General features: G+C 40.1%; 1 protein-coding gene across 4 annotated transcripts in view; it reads left to right on the forward strand.

Moving 5' to 3' along the window:
* The first annotated feature begins 251 nt into the window (after positions 1–251).
* ATXN3 (ataxin 3) overlaps positions 252–26,385 on the forward strand; it is a 33,058-nt gene continuing 6,924 nt past the window's right edge. Inside the window, exons 1-11 of one of the 4 annotated variants that reach the window (XM_082854175.1) lie at positions 252–300; positions 7,247–7,411; positions 7,639–7,683; positions 9,223–9,308; positions 9,734–9,800; positions 12,643–12,730; positions 18,137–18,269; positions 18,606–18,772; positions 20,072–20,168; positions 21,353–21,406; positions 24,219–24,277. In XM_082854175.1, coding sequence (XP_082710301.1) covers positions 277–300; positions 7,247–7,411; positions 7,639–7,683; positions 9,223–9,308; positions 9,734–9,800; positions 12,643–12,730; positions 18,137–18,269; positions 18,606–18,772; positions 20,072–20,168; positions 21,353–21,386 — 906 coding nt within the window. In that variant the 5' untranslated portion in view covers positions 252–276 and the 3' untranslated portion in view covers positions 21,387–21,406; positions 24,219–24,277. Of the gene's footprint in view, positions 301–7,246; positions 7,412–7,638; positions 7,684–9,222; positions 9,309–9,733; positions 9,801–12,642; positions 12,731–18,136; positions 18,270–18,605; positions 18,773–20,071; positions 20,169–21,352; positions 21,407–24,218; positions 24,305–26,385 lie in introns of those variants that run through there. The other 3 variants (XM_082854173.1, XM_082854174.1, XM_082854176.1) reach the window with 3 other exon arrangements.

Below are 26,385 nucleotides of genomic sequence, written 5' to 3' on the forward strand. Positions count from 1 at the left end.
CACGGCAGGGGGCGCTGCATCATCCTCCAGCCGGGGGCACAACAGGAGATGGGAGGACGCGCTACAAAGGTCACGTGCTCCGGAGTTTACCGCCCCGGCGTTCACGCCTCTTCGATCCACGTGACTCGCATCCTCGGGGGTGATTGGTCTACACGAGACACGTGGGCGGGGGTGGCACGAGGCAGGGCGGGGCATGCTGGGTGGAGGGGTCGGGCTGGGGGCGGAGCTGGAGGGGGTTGGTTCGGCGCGGGGGCCGTTGGCTCCAGACAAATAAACATGGAGTCCATCTTCCATGAAAAGGTGAGTGTCCGCGTTCGGTGGGGAGCTGTCTGCAGCGCGGTGGCGGGCGTGGGGAGCGGCATCGCTGCCTCCCGGGGAGCTGGGTGGGGCCCGAGATGCCCCCATCCCGATCTCGCCGGGCGGGAGGAGCTTCACCTGGAGGGGAGTTTCACCGATGCCCCCATTGCACCCTAAGGCCCGTGCCCGAGGAGCCGGAGGAGCCCCGGGCCTGAGATGTCTGGGAAGCCCGCAGGGAATAAGGGCAGGGCCGGCGGCACGAGAGAGGAGGTGACTTCCGCGCTTTCTCTCCACTTTCCGTGGGAGTCCTCCAGTTCCTCTCCCCCACTCTCCCTAGGTTCTAGCTAGTCACCTCTTGGACACGTCCCTCTACCCTTCCCAGCTCCACCCCGCTCTCCCAGTCCTACCCGTTGGAAGAATTAACTTTTCCTTCTCTGGGCCCCTCAATTCTAAATTGGAATTTCTCATACACTCAGATCCTTCTGCACTGGGTCCGTGAGCATCCCGGGGGCAGGGACCTTGGCTTGTTCCACGGAGGGCGTGACCCTTAGGGAAGTGAAGTAGGAAACCCAGTGCGCCCCTGAACTGGGAAGTCGTCACAAGAGTTTTTGTTATGAGATGTTTGGGTTTCGTTTCTTTTGGTAGTGGCATCTTTCCGGATCAGGAGGCCAGCTTTCTTATTAGGTATTAAGAGTGGGCAGGAATAATTTTGTTTTTGTCTGCCTAGCCTGTTTTGCTTTGATTCTTCCATGACCATGCGCTTGAAGATAATGTTTGTGGCATGTGGAGAAACTCGTCTTTTTTCGCAGTTATCAAATCATTTGGGTGTGAGTGAAACCTTCCTCAGGACAACTTTGTCACATATCTTGTTTCATAATAGTTTCGTGTTTAGAAAGGGTTGCTGGTGAGGCTGTTATTTAGTAGGAGCGAAGGGGTTTTGTTTTGTTAAATACTTGTCCATTTAAAAATACACACACAGCAATCAGATAAAGCAATCGAAGACAAAGGAAGTGCAGTATAAATCTAACCAAATTGTTATGGAATGCTTTTCTTTATAGAAAACATTTCAGAAAGTTTGGTACTAGAATAGACCAGTTTTTATGTGTGGGTGAGGAAGGTCTCAGTGGTACGGTTATCACCAATCTTTTGACTTGACTGACATGTTATATGAATCCTGGACAAGAGAAATTTAGCTGCTTGGCTAAGGAGACTGGATGAAGAGAACCTCCAGTGGGCATATTTTTATGACTGATTTTCAAAAGCTTTGCTGTAGGACCAGATGGTTCAACACTGAAGATTTTAAATTTGTGCACATCACTTCCTGAGAATTATACAATATATATTTTTTAACAGTAATGATTGGTACCTAGTTTGGATAGAGTTCAGCGAAGGTAGCTGCTTAACCATGGGATCAAAAGAAGCTGGACGCTAGCCTAATGAAAATCTACTTACCTGAAAGCAGTCACTCTGAATTATCAGCATGAATGTAGACTTAAACCTACTTCAAGAACACATTTACCCTTATCAACTTATAGGTACTTAGCAAATGAAGACTTAAAGTTCTTCAGGCATATTTCAATAGTATGGAAAGCACCTGTAACCATAGGGCCCATTGTCCATCTCATACACTGTCCATTCTGGGAATGTTTGAGCTCAACATGACATTTTCCAGAGCACTCCCTTCCCCTCCTCCACATACATTTAACTCTAGGTCCTGGGTTTGGAGAGCCGGAGAACCAACTTTGGCCCTAGGGAAGCTGTGCATGTAGGGTTATCTGACTACAAAGGACTTTGCAACCACTTCCTCTTGGAATTTTGGTTTCTCCATTTTCAGAATTGTCTCTTGGAGTGCCCTTTGTTAAATTAAAATGTAAACTCAACAGTTGTTTATTGATATATCCCCAGTGCCTGGCACATAGCAGGTGCTCAATAAATATTTGAATGAATCAAGAGTGTTCCTTGAGCATCTAAGATGTATATGGTGCTATTTATCTAAAGTAAACAAGTTTTTCTGTAAATATTTTATTTTTTAAAATAGGATTTTTTGGGGCTACATTGGGTCTTCATTGCTGTGCGGGCTTTCTCTAGTTTCAGTAAGTGGGGGCCACTCTTCGTTGCGGTGTGTCGGCTTCTCATTGCAGTGGCTTCTCTTGTTGCGGAGCACGGGCTCTAGGCTCACAGGCTTCAGTAGTTGCGGCATGCGGGCTTGGTAGTTGTGGCTCGAAGGTTCGGTAGTTGTGGCTCGCAGGCTCTAGAGCGCAGGCTCAGTAGTTGTGGTGCATGGGCTTAGTTGCTCCGTGGCATGTGGGATCGTCCCAGACCAGGGATCAAACCCCTGCGTTGGCAGGCAGATTCTTAACCACTGCGCCACCAGGGAAGTCCTTCTCTAAATATTTTAGACTTTGCAGGTTTTTTACGTTCTCACATATTCGTGTGTGTGTGTGTGTGTGTGTGTGTGTGTGTGTGTGTGTGTTTTCCCAACCATATAAAAATGTAAAAACCATTCTTAGCTCCTGGGGCAGATTGAATTTGGCCCAAGGGCTAGAGTTTGCCCATCCCTAACTTAAACCCTAGTGCTATATGGCCACCAACTGCTGGAGTTTTTTGTTGTTTGGGTTTTTTTTTTTTTTAGTTCTGGTGCCTGATTTCTGTCGTTTTTGTTATCCCTTCTGTTGCTGACTGCTCTTGGTGAGGTTGGTGTGCCATCTGAATTGGTACTTTTATGTGTTTACAGCTGTGAATGATAGCCAAACTTGTTGGGATTATATTTAAAATTAGTGAAAATACTGGAAAGATGCTGAGATTTGACTTTATGACATTCGTTACGTTTTTTTTTTTTTGTGATTGGTGGTTCTTAACCATCTTCAGGATATTTGAAGTTTAAGAATCACCAAGTTCCAAATAAGTGGCTTAAGGAAGTGGTAATAGTACAGACTCGAAACCTCTGCCCGGGTTTGAATCTCAGCTCTGCCGTTTACTACCTGTGTGATCCTGGGCAAGTTACTTGTTATCTCTGTTCTCCAGTTTCCTCCGCCGTATTTGAGGGTTTTGAAGTGTCTGTCTCAGCGTTATGAGTGCTTAGAATGCCACTTGGCACGCAGTGCTGGACAAGTGCTGGCCACTGTTGTTATTCAGATGCTCGTGCTTGCCAAACTTCATAATAAGGGGTGGGACCTTATTCTTACTAAGATGAGATGAACAAGTGCTGCTAGGTTGATTGTGTGGCCCCAGTTAGGCCATTTCTGAGCACACCTTTGGGTTTATGCCGAGTTTCAGTTGGAGGCAGTAGTGTCTCTGGGAATTTGAACTAGTTTCAGGGAGGTCCTGAAGACTCTGGGGACAGTGAGGGAATGATTTGGTTGAAGTTACCCTTGGTGGTTTTGTAAGATATCTTGGTAAAACTGAAGATGCATTTTGTTCATCCTTGGATCCCAACACAATAAAGTCTGGGCTTGAAATCATGGAATTTCAATACCACTGAACTTTGACTATAGCAAAGTGAACTTCTGTCCAACTTCGGTTAAAGTTTGATGAGAAAGAAGTGGTTGGGGGACTTCCCTGGTTGCACGGTGAAGAATTCACCTGCCAATACAAGGGACGCTGGTTTGAGCCCTGGTCCTGGAAGATCCCACATGCCGCGGAGCAACTAAGCCCGTGAGCCACAACTACTGAGCCTGCACTCTAGAAGTCCGCAAGCCACAACTGTGGAGCCCACACGCCACAGCTACTGAAGCCTGTGCACCTACAACCCATGCTCTGCAACAAAGACAAGCCACCACAATGAGAAGCCCACGCACCGCAACGAAGAGTAGCCCCCGCTCACTGCAGCTAGAGAAAGCCCGCACACAGTAACGAAGACCCAGTGCAGCCAAAAATAAATAAATAAATTACTAAATTAAAAAAAAAAAGAAAAGAAATGGTTGCGGGGACTTCCCTCGTGGGCCAGTGGTTAAGACTCCATGCTCCCAATGCGGGGGGCCGAGGTTTGATCCCTGGTCAGGGAATTAGATCCCGCAACTAAGAGCCTGCATGCCACAACCAAAAGATCCCACGTGTTGCAACTAAAGATTCCACATGCCTCAACAAAAAAGATTCTGCATGCCGCAACTAAAGAGCCCGCACGCCGCAGCAAAGATCCTGAGTACCGCAACTAAGACCCGGCATAGCTGAATGAATGAATGAATGAATGAAGTGGTTGGGGATAGTTTAGGGGGTGGGATGGGCAGGCAGGGAAATGCATAATCTTAGATGGGACCATTTTACAATTTTTTTGGTCCATGTAGAATTTGACTCATCTTGTGACTTTAAAAAATAATTTTATTTAAATTTGACTGTACAATTTGTTCTTTCCTTCTATTAAATTATCTTAGAAGTACAGAACTTGATATAATTTCCTAAAGCAATACAGTATTACTTCAATTAGGTTTAATTTCAAGTGCTTATTTTTTGTATTTTAAAGCTAATTTTTTATAGAGAGTATTTTAAAATCAAATATTTCGATTCACTGTTTCTATGTATGTTATTACATATGGTGACCATAGTCTGAGAGCCCCAAACTGAAGCATGTAGCCTGACAGCAAACAGAAAATTCCAAGATAATCCAGTGTCTGGTCACTGTATTAGGTAGCTCTTAATGTGAAGTACCTGTATCTTAGTAGAGACTTTTTTATCGTTGTTTGAATTTTTTATTAAGGATAACACGTGTAGGCGCACACAGATCATAAGAGTATAGCTTAATGAATTCTCATGAAGTGAACACAAGTGTGTAAATAATACTTAGATCAATTAACAGAACATTTACCTGCATCTTATAAGCCCCCTTACATCGTTCGTCTTCCAGGATACTAACTCTCCCTCCACCCCTGCAAGGGTAACCACTACCCTGATTTCTAACGTCATCGATTAGTTAGTTTTGTCTGTTTTTGAAGTTTTGTAAATGGAATCATATAGAGTGTACTCTTTTGAGTCTGTCTTCTTTTGTTTAACATTGATTGAGTCATCCATATTGTTGCAGGTAGTTGTAGTTAACTCACTGTCATTGTTACATAGTAGTCCTTTGTGAATGTAACACAATTTAGCCATTCTACTATGATGAGCATTTGGGTAATTTGCAGTTTGGGGGCCAATACAAATAGTGCTTCTATGAACGTTCTTATACATGTCTTTTGATGAATACAGGTTTACATTTCTGTTGCTTATGTTATGTACCTCGCGGTGGGATTGCTAGATCATAGGGTAGGTAAATGTTAAGCTGTAGTAGATATTTCAAATAGTTTTCCAAAGTGGTTAAACTAAGTTACACTTCCATCAGTAGTATATAATAGTTTTGATGTCTCTAATCGTCTCCAACATTTTAGCCACTCTGGAGTGTGTAGTAGTAACACATTGGTAGTTTTAATATAGGTTTCTCTGGTGGTTAATGAAGTTGAGCCCCCCTCTGTGTTTTTTATCCATTTGGCTATCCTCTTGTGAGTTCTTGTTTGTCTTGCCCACTTTTCAATAGAATATAAGTAGACATCTGTGTATCCCTCCAATTCACATTATATTGTTCAGTGAGACTGGCTTTCTGGCAGGAGGAATACAGTAGAAGAAAAAAGAAATGGAGACAAGTACTCTCTCACCATCGTAGTTATGACTTGAGGGATGGATAGTGTCTTCTTTACTTCAGGTTACTTATTCTGTACCAAAATATGAAGATAAACTTGTCTCGGCCCCCTTCCTCACACTCAGACTGTCTCAGTGCTGCATTCCTATTCCATTATATACATATATCCTGTATCTTCTTCAGCAGCGGAATTTTGTTCCTAGAAAATTAACTCAGGAAAAAGATGTACCTTGCAAGGTGTTGGTCTTTGGGGTCTGACCTATTGTGTGACATAGCTCGAAACAAACTGCAGGATGTCAGACAGGTTGGGTTAATGAACAGACTTTACTGAGGAAATGGAGAACTTAGAGGGCCAGAGTTATCAGCAGGAGAAGAAGGTGTTCTCCCATTTGCCATCATACTACAGAAAGACCAACCCGGGGCTGGGTTCACTGGGAGGGATCTCATCCACCCATTAGTCTCCCTTCTTATAGGGAAACAGGAAAGCAGCAGTGTTGAGGGGAGAGGGGTGATACACAGGCTGCTTAGTTGGAGGAAGCCTGGATTTAGGTTTGGGGTGCCAGTTGTGTGAGAAAGCCAGCTGCCCAGCCCGCGAAGGGCCTGTGGGAAGTTGTTTTCTCCCCACCCCCATAACAGGAAGCCAGTGATCCCAGTTCCCAATTGGAGAACTGAGCTTGGATGCAGCCCCCTTGCTGTTTGTCCAGAAGTGAACTCCAGGGGTGGTTTTTGGACAGTTTTGCTCATGCACCAAAACTGTGTACATTATCTGCAGAGTTCTTGAAGAGAACCTTGGCTCTGTAGCTATAAGTCTTCATAAACATCGAACAGAATTTTTCTTACTATATCAATTCTTGAGATTCTTCATCTGTTCATGGATTTGAAATTCCATGAACGAACATTTAGATGGATTAGAGATTATCTTGTTAAAAGAAAAAATGTTCTAGGGATTAAAATTCCTTTTCAGCATTAGTAATTTACCATGGAATCTCCAAAAATGTATTTATTTTGGCCACTGAAAACAAAGGAGGCTAAATGTTTATTATAATAGAGTAGTTTTTAATAAAAATCGGATTTGGTGTATTTGACAGATGATGTTTGTTTAGTATAAATCATTCTTAAATTTTTGATCATATAGCTAAATAACTGTAGTTTCATTAATGGTAGAATTATAAAATAAATGTTAACAAATGAAAATGCATGTACCCGTGTTAATCATGCTTGTCTAAAGCTAAAAATGTTTGGTTTGGCTGTGTTAAAGTAATGATTAAATTTCTGTTTCGGGGAAGATACTGTACAAATCTGTTTTACAAATCCCATTTGCATTTTTTCTTTTGGAAATATTAGCAAGAAGGTTCACTTTGTGCTCAGCATTGCTTGAATAACCTGTTACAAGGAGAATACTTCAGCCCTGTGGAATTATCTTCAATTGCACACCAGCTAGATGAGGAAGAGAGGATGAGAATGGCAGAAGGAGGAGTTACTAGTGAAGACTATCGCACATTTTTGCAGGTACTGATGTTAAACTCACTAAATCACACTTCTTAAAGAAATGTGCATGCTGTTTAGAAAAGGATGAACCGCTCTTCCTATGGGGATCTGACTTGTTAATTATAAATCGGCTCTCGTCTTTGTAGATGGGAATGCACAAGATGTTACTTTAAATATGCACACTAATGACACTATCCTTCTCTTCCCACCCTCAACCCCTGTCCCAACTACCTATCCAAATTAAACAGCAGCCTTCTGGAAATATGGATGACAGTGGCTTTTTCTCTATTCAAGTAAGTAGTCACAGTATTCAAGTAAGTAAGTAAGTAGTCACATCTGCTAAGTGTTGTTTATGTCCCAGGCACTGTTTAAGCTCAGGGTATGCTTTTCACAGTCTTTCATAGTCACTGTAATGATGTAACCTTCAGAAGTTCCTCCAGTAGATTATGTCTAAGATTCTATACCAGAGTACTAGATTTTTATGCAGATAAACATGACAATTAGGATGACAGGATCTTCATCTCAGAGGAGGGCTTCCTCAAAGGAGGTTGTTAATTTGCATCCAGATGCTAATAACCGTAATTCCAGTAAGTCGCAGGATTTCAAACTTACCATCCCCTGTGTAAATTTGAGAAAATACAACTTTCCTACCTTCCATTTAAATCAGCCCACTAGGATTGGATTCCTTCATTATGGTCTGTGGCTTTTGCCTTTTTCGTTTTTTAAATCTTGTCACTCCCCTTGAATTCTGTGGGTGAATATATGTACTTGTGAGATTGATTCTTTCATCCGTGGATCTTTCATTCCATTTCTAACACCTGTGAGGCATATCCAGCGTTCTTTAGAACTTCTCTTGGGGGGACGTTTTCTGCAGATATCTCTGCTTGTGTTCTGCTGTACTGTCCTCCTGGACTCCTCAGTCACCAGCGTTTCCAACCAGTGCTTTATTGTGGACCGTTCCAGGTGACAGCTACTGCACGGCTTGGAGCAGAGGCCTGAGCAGGGCCAGTGCTTGCCATTTCCTGTTTGTGCAACGCTGCTCTTTTCTTTTTGGTTGTACCACGTGGCCGTGACATGCGGAATCTTATTATACTTCCCCAACCAGGGATGGAACCTGCATCCCCTGCAGTGGAAGTGTGGATTCTTAACCACTGGACCACCAGGGAAGTCCCTGCAGCGCTGCTCTTGGTGCCAGTTCACATTTGCGCACCTCATAGCGTTCACTTTTTGTCTGTATTCGTGCCTGGTTCACTTACTGCTTTGTTGGCTACCTTGGAGGGAAGGTAGTGAATTTGCAGAAATTTCCCTTTTTTTTCTCAGTTTGAAATAATCAGGTTTATCTTTTGTTTTTTTCCTACAAATCACAAACCCATGATAACAGAAGTTTAAAATTTATGAAAGCTTCAGTTTAAATCCCCAGAAATAACTCATTTTAATAGACATAAAATTATCATTATTACATATCAGGTAGTGAGTTGACTATCAGTTTTCTAAAGCAGGACCCGTAGCAGCCAAATTATCACGTTTGCAGTGGACTAGTTTTAAGAGTAGCACTTACTGGATAGAAAATACATCTGGAGTTTTGAGGCAGTTTTATCTAGGAATTGTGTGGTTCTCTGGAACATTCCAGAAACTTAGTGTAAAAAGTACTCTTTTAATGTTACGTTTGTATATTATTTATGGACTTAGTGATATATCTAGACACACACACACACTTTAAAAACCATAACCTTCTGGGGAAATTTATATATGAACTACAATTGTGTATACAACTAACATGGCTACACCACTTAAATTTGGAATTTTTAAAAGTTGTTATTTTTTTATAACAGGTTATAAGCAATGCCTTGAAAGTTTGGGGTTTAGAACTAATCCTGTTTAACAGTCCAGAGTATCAGAGGCTCAGGATCGATCCCATGTAAGATTTTATTTTGCCTTTCCTACATTTGATTTTTAAATTTATACTTTCTTAAAGGAGAAAAATACATCTTGCATGCTTTTGTTTTGATATTGCCCGTTTCAATCCCTCAGGTTTTCCTAGTTCACCTTTTGCGGCTGTCTGTGAACATCTGCCCACTGAGCCCTCCTGACCCCTCAGTGTCTGGCAGTGCAGAGCTGATCCTTGAATGGGGTGTGGTGCCATCGCTTTTGCACGGCGTCACTTATCTGCACAGAGATTCATACTGTTTTGTAATTTTTTAAAAATCAGTGATACTTAAAACTGTGAATATAATCCTAAATCCTCATAGGTTTTGTGTAATACTTTCCAATAGACAAACTAAATGAATATGAACTCTAGTATTTCAACTTAATATTATGTATGTTTTTTTTTCCTGTTTCTAGAAATGAAAGATCATTTATATGCAATTATAAAGAGCACTGGTTTACAGTTAGAAAATTAGGAAAACAGGTAATGCTTCCCCTCTTCCCCTGTCTTTTTCCTCATTCTGTAGCTCACTTGCAACTGAAGTGTAAGGGATTTGTGCCTTCGTCTTTAAGGCACCTGTCCCTTTCACTTCAGTTGCAAATGAAACTCACCAGTAATGTGTGTATGTGGCCTGGTTTCAATAGAGAGAGGACATAAGTAAAATTCTCTATTTAATAAGACAATACAGCCGTGGTTACTTTTAATATGTTTATGAGTTTTTATGTTGTAAAGATGCTCTGTCAGTTAACTACTATTTTCATGGGTTTGTATTAAGCATAGCAATGTCACAAAGCCTGAAATAGTGTCTAGCATGAATAAAAATTTCCAGTCATGTTTGCTTTTGCTTAACAAGGTTATTCGCATTCCAAAATGCCATGTAATACATGTATCTGCATAAATCATTTCTATTTTTTCTAAAAAAAGGACATGGAATGTGTCTTGAGCAAGGCTTTTTCTAAGATCAAGAAAAGTACCTAAAGTGTTATTTTTTAAAATAATTGCCAGTGATCTTTGTATACACGATACCATTTTTGAAACAGAGTTAAAGTCCTTTTTCTTAGAATTTTGACACTTTGAAAGGGGATTATTATTATTTTTTGGCATTATTTATTTACTTGTTTATTTATTTATTTATTTATGGCTGCATTGGGTCTTCGTTGCTGTGCGTGGGCTTTCTCTAGTTGCGGCGAGCGGGGGCTACTTTTCATTGCGGTGCGTGGGCTTCTCATTGCAGTGGCTTCTCTTTGTTGCAGAGCTTGGGTTCTAGACACGCAGGCTCCATAGTTGTGGCACGTGGGCTCAGTAGTTGTGGCTTGTGGGCTCTAGAGCGCAGGCTCAGTAGTTGTGGCGCATGGGCTTAGTTGCTCCGCGGCATGTGGGATCTTCCCGGACCAGGGCTCGAACCCGTGTCCCCTGCATTGGCAGGGGGATTCTTAACCACTGTGCCACCAGGGAAGTCCGGAAAGAGGATTATTGAAAACAGGCTAATGTAGTAAAAAGGAATGAATTATTGATACATGTAACAACATGGATGAATCTCAAAATAATTATGCTGAGTGAAAGAACCTAGACACAAAATACTACATACCGTATTGTTCCATTTATATAAAAGTGTAGAAAATGCAAACTAATCTGTAGTGACAGAAAGCAGATTGACTAGTGGTTGCCTGGGGATGAGGAGGGCAAGGAGCAGTGAAAGAGGAGGATTACAAGGGGCGCAGGAAAGTTGGCAGTGACGAATATGTTCACTCTTGGTTGTGGTGATGGCTTCATGGGTATATACCTATGTTAAAACTTTTCAAATTGTATACTTGAAATATGGCCAGTTCACTGCATGTCAATCATACCTTAATAAAGCTGTTTTAAAAAATAAACTAATACAAAACAAAAAAGGAAATGAAATCAAGAAAGTTGAATTAAATCAATACAAGATAATTCAAAAACAAAAGCCCTGCTATTACCTTTTAAGTCTGCTGCCTAGAAGCAGCTTCATCATAACTGATTATTTCTTAAGGTCTCTCCTGGGGGGGGCAAAGAGCAAGTAAGGAGGTGTGGTGTGATGCAGGAAAGACTGACCCAGGTGGGAATCAACTCTGGGAAAAACCAGGGCAGGACAACTGCCAAGGTTATTTAACCTCTGGGTTTTATTTAGATCTTTAAAAATATGATCAAGTATTCTTCACTTTCAAGATCTGAAGACTTAAATTCTAGAAATTCTTTTGTATTGATTTGCATGTAAACTTACGTTATTATTTTGAGAAAAAAAAATTTTTTTTGTATTTCTTTATTTACTTTGGCTGCGCCGGGTCTTCTTTGTGGCACTCGGGATCTTTGTTGCAGCATGCGGGATCTTCAGTTGCGGCATGTGGGCTTCTTAGTTGTGGCATGTGGACTTATTAGTTGCGGCATGCATGTGGGATCTAGTTCCCCAACCAGGGATCGAACCCGGGCCCCCTGCATTGGGAGCGCAGAGTCTTACCCACTGGACCACCAGGGAAGTCCCCTATTTTGAGAAATTTTTAAAATTTTAGTTCTTCAAAATTGAATTTACACATTTCAAATTATCTTTGACAAATACATGAAATGTCAAAGTATGGCTTATCATCTTTGGTTCTAATTTGTATTTTTGTTTAAAATTGTATTTTTCCCTATAGACTCTTGTCTGAGGTCCCTGTATAAAGAAAAAGATGACTGAGAAAAATATTATCTCTGTGAAAATCCAGGAAAAGTAGTTGGTCATGTTGCTGACAGTAACTTCTGAAACTTTTGTGGGTTAAACTAGGAGGCCCATGAAGTAGTGACCAAATGATGTTACTTACATGCAGTAATGGCTTACTTTTTAAAATGAGTTGGCAATTATAAATTCTCTTCCTGGAATGTCTGGCTTTCTCTCAATTGAACTATTTTGACCAAGATTATCAGCAGTGGGAAAACTGGGTAGTTTTCCTTTTTCTTCCACCATCAATATAATATGATTAGATGAGGATTTTGTTGGGCTGTTCCTTTGAAAAAAGATTTAATTGTCGCTATCAATAAAGATACTTTAAAATACTGGCTATCAGTTTCTTTTCTTTTTTGGAGGAGGGATTTAAAGCTTATGGCTCAAAGCAAACTTTTAAAACATTTAATAGTGATAAATTTGCAACATTCTATTTCAATTTTTTAGAATCACATTATTTAATTACTTAAAAAAATCTTGATTTGACATGTTTTCAGTCTTTAGACAGTCTTACTAAGTTTAGATGGGTTATATCTACTCTTAACATGTGAAACTTCCTTATTACTTACATGTGCACTAACTTAAACATTGACAACTTTTTTCCAGTGGTTCAACTTGAATTCTCTCTTGACGGGTCCAGAATTAATATCAGACACATACCTTGCACTTTTCTTGGCTCAGTTACAACAGGAAGGTAAGTAAAGACTGAACATTTTATGTTACCTTTTGAAGTAGCCAAATAAAATTATTTCCTTAGAAGTGAGTGTAACAAGGGGCTTGCCTGGTGGTGCAGTGGTTAAGAATCTGCCTGCCAATGCAGGGGACACGGGTTCGAGACCTGGTGCGGGAAGATCCCACACACCGTGGAGCAGCTAAGCCTGTGCGCCACAACTACTGAGCCTGCGCTCTAGAGCCTGCGAGCCACAACTACTGAAGCCCGTGTGCCTAGAGCCCGTGCTCCGCAACAAGAGAAGCCACCACAGTGAGAAGTCTGCACAACGCAATGAAGAGTAGCCCCCGCTCACCGCAACTAGAGAAAGCCCACACACAGCAACGAAGACCCAACACAGCCAAAAATAAATTAATTAATTAATTTTTTTAAAAAGTTAAAAAAAGGAGTGAGTGTAACAATATTGTTTTCATGGCAGCGGCAGGGATATAATTTTTATGTTTTACGTGGTGAGCTTTAGGCTGTGATTTGGATGATAACTGCTCATTTAGCATTCTTGCTGACACTTGGCCCTCCCCTGGGGATGCTGATTCCTTTGCGGCCCTTCTACAGTAATGGTTCTTTTGTCTTCCGTACCCCACATACCACAGAGCCGAGGGGAGGTGTAGGTATTCTTCTTGCTCCTCTTTGCCCCTTCTTGGCCACTCTTCTTCCCTAAAAACTCCAGGTGCTTTGAAATACATGTCGCGAGATTAAACTCTACCCCATGCTCCTTTGTAGTCTTTTGCACTCTGATCTTCCTCCTTTCCACTGAAGATTTTAGGATCTGACTCACTGTCATCTCTCTACTTCAACTCCTTTCATCTTTCTTGGTGATTTCTACATCAAAAATCAATCCAATTCAACCTCTTCTTACTTTCAAAGATCATTTTCTTCACTCTTGCCTTGCCATTACTAACTACCACCTTCAAATCCCAGTTATAAGCATCCTACTCTTAGACTATTGCCTCCTATGTTTACACCATATTTTTGGTTTTTTTTATTTCCAACAATTCTTTAAACCCTACTACAAACCTAAACATTCCCCTTACATCCTAAAATCCTGTATTACCCTGCTTATTTCCAGTAATCCATCATTATAATAATTCTGTTGCATTTCTCAACTCCTTTGTCCTTCTCTCCCTCCATCATACTTTTTTTTTGTGTGTGTGTGGTACGCGGGCCTCTCACTGTTGTGCCCTCTCCGGTTGCGGAGCACAGGCTCCGTACGCGCAGGCCCAGTGGCCATGGCTCACGGGCCGTGCCGCTCCGTGGCATGTGGGATCCTCCTGGACCGGGGCACGAACCTGCGTCCCCTGCATTGGCAGGCGGACTCTCAACCACTGCGCCACCAGGGAAGCCCCCTCCATCATACTTTTAAGACAAAATCCCAACCGTTGTTAAAACCCAATCTTGGGCTTGTGCAGTCCTCCATCAGAACAGCTGAACATGACTAAAGATAAAATATGATTTATTTTGCTTTAAATTTATAATCACAAATTTTTTTTTTTAATTTTTATATGATCACAAATTTCAAATGAGCCTTTAGTGCTGCTTGACATCCCTACTATGTTCTCTCGGTTAGTTCACTTACCACTGTCCAAGGTGATGATTTCACAACTTCTGCCTTCAAACATCTAACCACTCCCCTCCCCCTTCCTGACTCCTAGCTTATGGCCTTCCTTTATATTCTACTACGAAAACAGGAGCAACTAAAAGAGAATGTCCTCATTTTTCTACCAGCAATCTATCACCTTGTTTCTATCTCTACCTGTGCTTTGAGCCTATTAAAATAGATGAATTGTCCCCTGTTCCTAACGAAGACCAACCTCTCCACTTTGGGGCTAGATCCCAGCTCCTCCCACCTACTCAGGATCTTTGCTTCTGCTTTTGTCACTCCACTCTCCTGTGTGATTAGTTTCCCCCTCTTTTCTGTATTATTTCTATCAGCAGAGAAATACACTTTTTCTCTCCATTGAGTAAAAAGAAAAAGCATCTTTAACACCAGGAAACTCCAGCTGTCTTCCATTTTTATTTTCTCCTTAGAATCATCTCTAGGGTGTTGTCTCCTATTCATGAACTCATTCCAGTTACACTGTCATAACCAATGTGTCACTGAAAACCCTCTTCTCAGTGTCACCAATGACCTCCACATTTGCCACTGCCAGTATTCAATTCTCAGTCTTCCTTTGACCTCATCTTTTTTGAGGGTATAGTTGATTATATCCTCCTTTAAACAGAACAAAACAAAACTTTCTTACCAAGAATGTCAAACAAGTGTAAAGTATGGAAAATAATGTGATGGATCCTCACGTACCCTTCTCCCCGCCTCAACAAATATCTCACGGCCAGTCTTGTTTTACCTTTACCCTAGCCACTTCCTTTTCCAGTTTATTTTGAGAAAATACTAATTGTCTTATTATGTTCTTTGTAGGTGTCTTTTTCATTAAAATCTTTAAAAAACAAGGACTCCTTAAAAAAAATATATAGTCACAATACTATAATGACACATAAAAATTTAATTACAATTCTGTAATAACATCAACTAATAACATCAACTAGCCAGCCAGTGTTCAAATCTCCAATCTCCTTGGTTAATTCTTCTGGGTTTTTTTTTTGTTTTTTTTTTTTACAGTGGAAGCAGGTTGAAATAAAGTTAATTGATTCCATTGGATTGCTGTGTCTCTAAAATATATCTATAGGTTTCTTCTCCTCTTAATTTTTTTCCTTGATTTATTCTTTTGAAGAAAATGGATCTTTTGTTCTCTTTCCCACATTCTAGATTTTGCTGGTTGCATCCTTTTTTTCGTCTGAGCCCTGGATGCCCAATAGACTGGTCCTTATATCTAGAGGCTGGATCAGATTTCGGTTGATTTGGGGAGGACAGAATTCTCTTTACAGATGGTGGTGTCTAGTTAGCTCTCTTTTTGTGATTTGGGTAGCTATTGATGATCAATGCCTAGTCCGTTATTTCATTGAAGACTGCAAAATGGTGATATCAGATTCCTGTCATTCCTTCATTTATTAGTTGGAGGACTTCTATACAAATAAACTTTCCCTCATCAACTGTTTGGTTATCCTGAAGTATAGTTCATATAGAAAAAGCAGGATAAATATTTCTTTTATCAGTTTTTTAAATGAGTCGGTTTCATAGTATCCTTCCTCCAAAGGTAATTGGTTTGTTTCTGAAGTGTCAGTGTAAACAAATCCATTAAAACCATAGTTCATTTGGTTTAGTCCATTGTAATTATTATTCATGTTGATACACAAAATTGTCCCATCTTGGATGAGTGGGAACCTTTTGAACTTGACTCCCAAGCTTCTGAAATGACCACTCTAGCCTTTTGAAGCCCTTCTTTCTCACATAATAAGAATTTTCAGTCTTATCTTGTATATTTCCTGCCCTTTTAGTAATGGTGGTTAGAGATCACAGTCTGGGCACTGGCATGCTTATTGCTACCAGGTTGGTTGTCATGTACCTCTCTCCAGTTTACATGTAGGATCATAGCGTTGTAACTTCTTTGACTTTATATAGTTGTATCCCTTTTCTTTTATGCCTAAAACCTTTGTTCCTAGCTATATCCTCCCTTCTTGAAATACTGTCTACACAAGGCTTCCAGGCCTCTATGGAGGTTTACCTGCTGCTTGGCTGCTTCTTTCAGATTCCTTTTATGGATCTTACTCTTTTCAATCTCTAACTAATGAAGTGACCCAGAGTTCAGTCTTTGGACAACTTCTTGACCGCTCTCCCATTATTTTAAATATCATCTCTAAATAAAGTCTATCTGCCAATAATTCCTTAGACTTTTATCTTCTGCCTAGACATCTACACTGAACTCCAAACTCCTAACTTTAACATCTCCACTCAGAAGTCCAGAAAGCATTTTAAACTGAACACGTCTACAAAAGACGTATTTTTTTTTCTCCCCATATATGCTATCCCTCAGGTTTTCCATTTTAGTAAGACCCACTCTTCTTGCACACTGGTTCCTATATATTTTGTGGATAAAGCAGCCTAGAGTGCTTTTTAAAATGTAATGCACATAATGGCACACCTTCATTCGTCAACCCTTCAGTGGCTTCCTAGCACACTTAGAATGAGATCTAATCTTGAATGAAACCCAAGATCCTTACAGTGCCACCTCCATAAGGCAGTTTCTGCCCTTCCTGATACTCTTCATGGAATAGCATTGCGAGCTGACATAGTTTATTCTAGAATCTAGAAACAATTTTATTGGTGTAAAACATGTTAAACCATCTGAACTCTGAGCACACTTGTCCTTGTGAGAAACAAATGTTAAGTGTATTATGATTTACTCTTTTGACTTTTTCCATTAACAGTCCTTTTCATCTTTGTTCATTTGTTTCATTATCTGTTAATGTTCACAAAGAATATCCATAACAAGCACCAAAGTTGAAGAAAATTTATGGTAGAAAAATGTAAATTGAGGGACTTCCCTGGAGGTCCAGTGGTTAGGACTCTGCACTTCCAATTCAGGGGCACGGGTTCGATCCCTGTTCGGGGAACTAAGATCCCACATGCCACGTGGTGCAGCCAAAAATAAGAAATGAAGAAAAACGTAAATTGATTAGAGTGACTTAGGTGTAGCCCACCCTTATTTAGCTATTGTGTGGCGTATCCAGCTGGGAAAACCCTGGCTTTCTAGAATCGTATTTATAAAAAATTACACTGGGCCGGTGTAATTTTTTCAAAACATGAACTGCATCTTCAACACCTTGACTAGATTTGGGATATTGGTTTTCCAGCTCCTGTTTTCCGTTTGGAGGGATGTGTATGTGTCAGTGTCAGGGTCAGGGGCAGCTATTTCCACAGATGACTCATTTTACCCATATTACACATTATTACACACATCCTCTGATTGTGTCCTCAAACAGCCCTCCGAGGAAGGTACAGTATAATCTATGTAGCAGTTGAAGAAACCAAGACCTAGATGGGTAAAGGGGTTTACCAGAGGCCAGGCAGCTAGGAAATAGAAGAGATAGGGGATTAAAACCCAGGTCATCTGATTCCAGATTCCTTGCTCTTCCTTATTCCTTTCCTTGCCTCTCTGGTATCATTTAGTGTAACCTACTTGGTCAGGCACTGTTTTAGTAGATCCCTTTACAGATTCGCTTACTTCTCATAGTCACTCTGTGAGATGGCTCTTCCCATTTACAAGCGAAGAAAGCAAGGTTCAGAGACTATGTTATTTGTTCTAGATCACCCCACTAGTAAGCATAAGAATCATTATTTGAACCCAGGTACTCCTGACTCCTCAGTCTGTGTCCTCACTCCACTGTTCTGTGCTGCCTCTCTATCTGCTGTCATTTTTAATCAATTTTGAATCACTTGCTAACTGTTTTAGTTTATTTTTGCCTTTTTTTTTTTAGGTTATTCTATATTTGTTGTTAAGGGTGATCTGCCAGACTGTGAAGCTGACCAACTCCTACAGATGATCAGGGTCCAACAGATGCATCGACCAAAACTTATTGGAGAAGAATTAGCACAACTCAAAGAACAGAGGTAAAATTGAGCTTGCAGTATGGAATATATGATAGTATTTCATTACAAAAATTAAATTTTCGTGCTTACACTGAAGATGAGGTCCTTTTATTATTGGTGATTTTTTTTTAGACCTTTATGTTTTAGTGAAGTTTATTGGTTTAACCATGGATCAACTCTGAATTATTTAAATATACTTAGATTCACATCACAGTAAAACCTTTATATTATTAGACCTTGTCTGCCAGAAAATGTGTAAGTTTTGACTTACATAAAAATCTTTGGTTTATAAATGTCTCTGTTATATCTAAAATAGAAGAGTGGTCTGCAGTTATTTTTAGTGCTTTTTTTCTTTAGAGTCCAGAAAACAGATCTAGAACGCGTCTTAGAAGCAAACGATGGATCAGGAATGTTAGACGAAGATGAGGAGGATTTGCAGAGGGCTCTGGCACTAAGTCGCCAAGAAATTGACTTGGAAGATGAAGAAGCAGATCTCCGCAGGGCCATTCAGCTCAGCATGCAAGGTATGGACATTCCAACACATACTTTATTCACTGTTGAAGAATTGATTCAGATCATTCTTAGTTCTTCTGGAAGTTAATGTACTATTGGTAGAAGTTCTTGGACAATCACTGCAGAAGCAATAGCTATGTACAATCAGTTATTGTTTTTTAGATTTCTTTTAAAACAACTTTTTACGACTTGTGTTATATTAGGACTAGTTTTATTTTTATTTCTGGTTATTCCACTTGGTTATAATACTGTGCTAACACAGTAGCAAACTGAGGTTAATCATTGTGAGGTCAGTGGGCCCTTGCCCAGACCAACTGTTCTAAAAATGTATGCTAGTGCACACGAAGGAAGGCCTGGACAGAGAAAGTAAATTGATTTTACAAAACTCTAACAATTAGTGGCTGTGCAGCTTACAGCTTAAGCCCACTTTGGTGAGCCCACTTTTTTAGTGATATAAGCCCATCAGCTGAGAGTAAAGATGCATCCCTCAGGGAATCCAAGCTGAGGGAGTTGTCTGGGATGTTGTTCAAAGGGGCTTACTTAAAAGTGTGAGGGGTTTTCTTTTCTTTTTTTTTTTTGATAGTTTTGTTTTTGTCTAATGTGAATTTGCCTTCTACTTTCTAATGAAATTACTTGTCAATTGAATTCCTTAAATATCTAAATAAGGAATTCACAGGTGTGCCAGGAGGCTCATGAGTAGTCCATATGGTGTGCAGGCCCATTTTGGATTAGTAGAGCCTTGCTAGGTTAGCACAGTAATGGACAGACACCAGCTTTAATAGTTTTAGATATTTCTGTGTACTTTCCTTTCCTTCCCACTTTATTTCACAGTTTGTGCAGAATCTCTGATTGGTGCAATAATGAAGTAAGAACATGGAAACATACTTAAGTTGTTGTACCCAAATGTTTCAGGATAGAGGGATACAGAGAATGGGTTTGTTTTATGATCATCCGCTTTGAGTTGCTTCTAGGAATTCTTTGCCTTTGAAAGTGCAGATTCATTTCTAATAAGAGAGCACACAAGTGTGGCGTTAATTACTTCTCCTACCAAGTTGGTCGTTGGGCTTACCTCCTCACATCCACTACATCACAGATGGGTAACAGCTTTGGCTGCAGTGGACACAGGTTAGATTTGAACTGCCTTATTCAGATTCTCCCTGAGACTTTCAGAGCCTTTCTTACATTTACAGAATGGTACAGAATATTTTTGTGAACAAAACTTTTCAAAAGTTCCTTCACATAAGTATAAACATATTATTGCTTGAATTGGTAAATAAAATAGTTTTTTGTTCTGTTTTATTTGTTTTCAGGTACTTCCAGAAATATATGTCAAGATACTCCACAGACGTCAGGTACACATCTTACTTCAGAAGAGCTACGGAAGAGAAGAGAAGCCTACTTTGAAAAGTAAAGTAGTTGGTACAATATTAAAATTGCATATTTAATATTTACCTTGGCTGTTTTGTCTATTTGTAAACATACAGCTTTGACTTAAACCATTTATTTTATTGAGAGTTCTCTCCTTTTTTAAAATACTGGTTACTGCCTGACCCTATGAGCATTTGAATGTATTTTTTAAAAATTTGTAGCTAGGGCTTCCCTGGTGGCGCAGTGATTGAGAGTCCGCCTGCCGATGCAGGGGACACGGGTTCGTGCCCCGGTCCCAGAGGATCCCACATGCTGTGGAGCGGCTGGGCCCGTGAGCCATGGCCGCTGAGCCTGCGTGTCCGGAGCCTGTGCTCCACAACGGGAGAGGCCACAACAGTGAGAGGCCCGTGTACCGCAAAATAAATAAATAAATAAATAAATAAATAAATAAAAATAAAGATTTGTAGCTAATAAACTGTGAAATCCAATATAGTTTTAGGGGAAAACTTTGCCCCAGTACTAATTAAATTTACATGAAATAGGGTAAAGGAAACCCTGTAAAATTCATCATCAAAAGGAAAATGGAATTGGGTCAAGGCAAGAGCAAAGCCTAATGATCCTTTGAATGTACTTCTTGGTTACTTGGACCAACCCTGCGAAGTTCTCCTGTGAATTAATAGGAAAAAACAGCATTTGCGGTAGGGGAACACATCCCCAAATAGAAGTGATGGTTAATTGCTCCACTCATTGCCACAGTAGCGGGGTACTGCAGGCCCATCAGCATCAGGGACATGAGGGTAACCGTAAATCTGAATCATCAGCTCCTAAAACCTAACTTTGTGCCCAGGTTTATAAGTACTTTCAAAATAGAAATTTCACCTATAAAATTATCCTTTCCAGTAACTGTCACTCACGTCTTCATCCCTTTTTCTTTTTTTAATGATACAACTTCATCTTAAGATCACAAGATCTATAATGATACTCAGATCCTCTGATCCCAGGTCAGAAAACAAAGGCCAGTGGCTGAGTCTGGCCTATTATTTACTATATTTCAACAATTCTAAGGTGCACATTTTTTCACATGTCAACATCTCTGCAATTCAGAAGACTCGTACACATCAGAGTTGGTAGTACTTCAGTAGTATATAGAATGTTAGAGCATTTTACATTTGATGGTATAATGAAGATAATATTTACTTTGTTTTCTGTTTTTTTTTTTTAAGTCACAGCTCAGAAGTATATGAAGGAAAGTTCTGATCAACTGACATCCTCTTAATGTGAGATATTTCTAGTCTTTATTCAGTGATAGATTAATGGATTTAATTATGTATAAAATTTCAAAATAGTGCTTATTAGTGCTTGTCACTCCCTTTTAAATTTTAAAATTAACTTTTTTTATTTTTTAATTATGATAAACTTCAAATTTATATAGAAGTAGAGAAACCAGCATAAGGAACCCCTATTTATCTGTTGCCCAGATTTAACAGATATCAGCACATGGGCCATCTTGTTTTTTTTTTATACCCCCATCTCCCATGCTTTCTACTCTCCCAGCCCCAGGGTGGGATTATTTTGTAGCAAATCTAAATCATCATACTGCATCTGTATTAATTTCTGTGTGTGTCTCTAAAATATATGTTTTTTTCTTAATATAGCCAAATGCTCTTGTCATACAATAATGGAATAATTATCACATGATGATTATTAATGGTAGTTCTATAATATCATCAACTATCTAGTTATTGCTAAAAATAGCTTTAAATGTTTAATTCGATAAAAAATAATATTTTGGAAATTTTATTTTTAGAGATATCTAAATTAAAAAAACATAATCCTACCTTTAATAACTGATGTGAGTGTTTTGGCAGTCATACGCTTCTAGTCACACAAACGCCCATATATTGTATATCAGTTATACCCATTTTCCCATGATACTATTCTTTGTTATAGGCTATGTTATATTTCATAAAATGAATTTATGTATCACAGTTTATGAACCTTTTGATTTTTGCTATTATAATTAATAATGCAATGAACAATCCTTGTATTGACTTTATGCCTCAAATCTCTCATCATTTCTGCTAATTATTCTGAGAATTTCAGATTACTAAGTTAAAGGACATGAACATTTTTAAGGCCTTGGTACAGATTTCTAAACTGCTCTCCAGAACAGTTTCCAAGTGATACTTCTGCCGTGCTTTTCTTCAGACTTCAATTTTTTCCAGAATAAAATGGTCCAAACAGACATACTTTATAGAGAAACTATAAAATTCACAAGTACGTGTAAGAAAAAGAAAATGTCTTTAAAATATAAAAACAAATCCCTCTTTTTTTAAAAAAAAGGTTTTTAGATTTTTTTGGATTAAAAATGTAGAATTTCCAATGAGTTAAACTTTTTAGAATACGAAGGATAATGCAGTAACATTCCATGATGACTAAGTAAGTTATAACAAGCGCAATGCCAGCTATAACTAATGCAGGTGTTTTATTCAACGTTGCACCCTTTTTTAAATGTTTGAGTCTCCTTTCTGACTGGGGGCAGTTGATTGGGTAAGAAAGTACTGTGATGGTTTCCAGCTTCGCCTTACTATCCTCTGCCTCCTGGTTTGGCCTTGAAAATACTGGTGAGAACTTGAGTGGAACTAGAGAATATTTTACAGTTACTTGTTGCTGACTAGAGTTAAGAGCTAACTTCTTGGGGTTTCTTTTTAACTTTGGCTAGCATTCAGAATCTTGTAGGACTCATTAGTGAAGGAGCTGAGAAACTAAGTTTTGCCTTTCAGTAGAATTCCTGATTACTACACCTATATGGGTCCTTGTCTCAATACCTTCTATTTTGGAGGACTTGGCTCTAAGGTTATGGAGCCGTTTCTTCCCTCTGATTCTTTCCAAACTGACCCTGGTGCTAATTTGTTTTTCATTGAAATGTATAGTTTTTTTTTTTTTTCCTGTAGAGTGTTTGAAGCTTCACACTTAATATAGTACCACAGTGTTCATGCATTAAGCATGAAAATGCTGTTGAAAGTCTACCTGTTGCAAATTCATAGTTTATGAGTAAGAGTTGTTAACTGATATTTTCATAGCCATGAAATTTTTTCCAGTGGTAATCTCCAAATCCATGGTACCTATCATAAAACCCTGAGCAAAACTCTGCTGTGTCAGCTATGTCATTGTAAAACCTTAACTCACATGTTACGTGCATCAGATGAGGCAGTGTGTAAAACTGTTCTGTAAACTGTGAAGTAGCCTACAGGTATATGTCAGTGTTATTAATGCCTTCTCCAGCTCTGAATACTACAGACCCGGACCGGGATCCCTCTTAACCTGTGTTTTAAATATAAGCAACAGGGCTTCCCTGGTGGCGCGGTGGTTGAGAGTCTGCCTGCCAATGCAGGGGACACAGGTTCGTGCCCCGGTCTGGGAAGATCCCACATGCCGCGGAGCGGCTGGGCCCCGTGAGCCGTGGCTGCTGAGCCTGCACGTCCGGAGCTTGTGCTCCGCAACGGGAGAGGCCGCAGTGGTGAGAGGCCCGCGTACCGGAAAAAAAACCAAAATACCCGAAATAGCTACCAGTGACTCCTTTTGTACAATGTGTTATTTTTGTGGTGAAAATACCTACCCATTAATTTGCCTGATAAATTCAAATTTTCTAGGATCAGAACTGTGATGCTTTTCAGTAATTTATATGAGACTGATTGCTTTTTTTTTTTAAATTGAAGTATAGTTGATTTATAATGTATTAATTTCAAATATAGAGCAAAGTGATTGAGTTTTAGATATATATATTCTTTTTCAGATTCTTTTCCATTAGAGGTTATTACAAGATATTGAAGATAGTTCCCTGTGCTATCCAGTAGGATCTTGTTTATGTATTTTATATATAGTAGTGTGTATCTATGAATCCCAAACTCTTAATTTATTCCCCCCCCTTCCCCTTTGGTAACCATAAGTTTGTTTTCTATCAGACTGCTTGCTCTTGCCTTCTTTTGGGGTGTTCATGCCAGTGACTCTTCTGTTGTGTGGAACCGTTTATTTTCCACGTGAATAGGTTTTGTTTTTTAAATACACATTCACTCTTGAATGTTTCAGGCAGCAGCAGCAGCAGCAGCAAGATCCCCCAGGACATCCATGTGAAAAGCCGAACACAACTTCAGGAGCACTTGACAGTGATCTAGGTACGCCTCTCTGATCGCATATCCCATTTGTTACCTGCACACTCTGTTTGACACCCAGACTCCATGTGATTTTTGGCTTTATAGGCTTTTTTTTCTCCTCGCTTTCATTATATTGAAACTCTTGAAGGAATGGGTAATGTACCAAACTTTCTTGGCTTAAGGAGTAGGCTAACTCCTTAGTGTGTATCCTTAAGTGCCCTTGAAGCACTTAAGCAATGTTTTGCTTTAAAATTGTAAACATCACTTGCAACTTCACAGTAATTCGTACATTCTCCAAAAGTTTCTCAGAGATAATGAATATTAGTAGGTGGAAAATAAGTTCATTTTACCACTGGGAAAACTGAAAACACCTGAGTGTAGTCCAGATTACAACAAAGAAATCTAGAGTTACTCCTCAGGCCTTGGTTTAATAATAGGTCTTAAACTTTGGCCAATTATTGGTAGTAGAAATCGAGTGAGAAGGAAACTGTACATGACAAAGAACTTTTAAGTAGAATATGTAAAGAACTCTCAAAACTAAAATAAGAAAACAATTCAAAAAGATGAGTGAAGGATTTGAATAGACACTTCACCAAATATATGGATGACAAATAGCACATGAAAACATGCTCAACATCACTAGTCATTAGGGAAATGCAAATTAAACCCACAATGAGACACCATTACACACCTACAAGAATGGCTTAATAAAAAATTAAATTAACAATACCAAATGCGGCAAGAATCAGAGCAACTGGGACTCATACGTTGTTACTAGGAACGTAAAATGGTACAGCAATTTTGGAAAACGGTTTAGTATTTTCTTAAAAACTTAAACGTATACTTAACCATGTGATCCAGTAGTCGCACTCCTAGGTATATAACCAAGAGAAAAGAAAATTTAGGTTCACACAAAATCTTGTGTATGAGTCCTTACAGCAGCTTTGTTCGTAATAGCCCCAAACTGGAAACTGCTTGCATATTGTCCTTCAGCTGGTACATGCCACAGAAACTGTGCTACATCCAAACAGTGGACTACTATTAGCAATAAAAAGGAATGAATGGGTACTTTTTCCTAATCATTCTGCTAAGTATAGCTAACAACCCCAGACATTTGTATAAAACAAATATAAGAAGAATCTGAAAGGTAGAAGACAGACGGGCTGAGAAGCTCAGGACTAGAGGAAGACATAGTGGTCAGTATTCTGGATTTTCTTTTTGCCCCAAGAAACGCCTGCTCTACGGAGCGAAAAGGGAATACTTGGCAAGACAAAAACTTTTAGATAATAAACACTCTAGTCCAGCCAGCCTGGACTAGGTAAATAAACTGGTCCTACTGCCACCCTACCCCATTGACAAAGGCCAAGTAACGTAATGAGGCACATCTCCCGCCTCTCTGGGCCAGAGTGGTGTCAGAAAAAGCCAAGTGGAGAGCTGGGATTTTCTTTTCTCCAGGAGACAATGATGCCCCCTTTCCCATGGTGTCAGTGGGCTTAGGGAGCCTGGACTTCCACCCAGCAATAAAGAGGCATCCTTCTGGCTTGTCGCCTGGGTGATGTCAGAAGAGGTGTAGTGGAGAGTCAGGCCATCACTGATTTGAGGCAGTAATGAGGAGACCACCCCCACAGTGCCAGTGAGAAGCAGTAACGAGGCATTCCAACCCCTCCCAATCAGGCAGGTATCAGTGGGAAGCCGGAACTCCCACGGATGTTTAACAGTAGTGGTCACACACACCCTCTCCCCATCTGGAAGCAGCAGGGCACCACCCCTTTTCTGCCACTGGTGCTCATGTCAGAGGAGGCCTGCTGAAAGAGGAGATTTAAATAAGATTCACGGGACTTGCCTGGAGGCGCAGTGGTTAAGAATCCGCCTGCCAATGCAGGGGACACGGGTTCAAGCCCTGGTCCGGGAAGATCCCACATGCCGCAGAGCAACTAAGCCTGTGCGCCACAACTACGGAGCCTGCGCTCTAGAGCCCGCGAGCCACAACTGCCGAGTCTGTGTGCCACAACTACTGAAGCCCATGCGCCTAGAGCCCATGCTCCGCCATAAGAGAAGCCACCACGATGAGAAGTCCATATGCACCACAACAAAGAGTAGCC

The sequence above is a fragment of the Leucopleurus acutus genome (genome assembly GCF_964270905.1).
Source record: "Leucopleurus acutus genome assembly, chromosome: 1".
NCBI classification, from domain to species: Eukaryota; Metazoa; Chordata; class Mammalia; order Artiodactyla; family Delphinidae; genus Leucopleurus; species Leucopleurus acutus.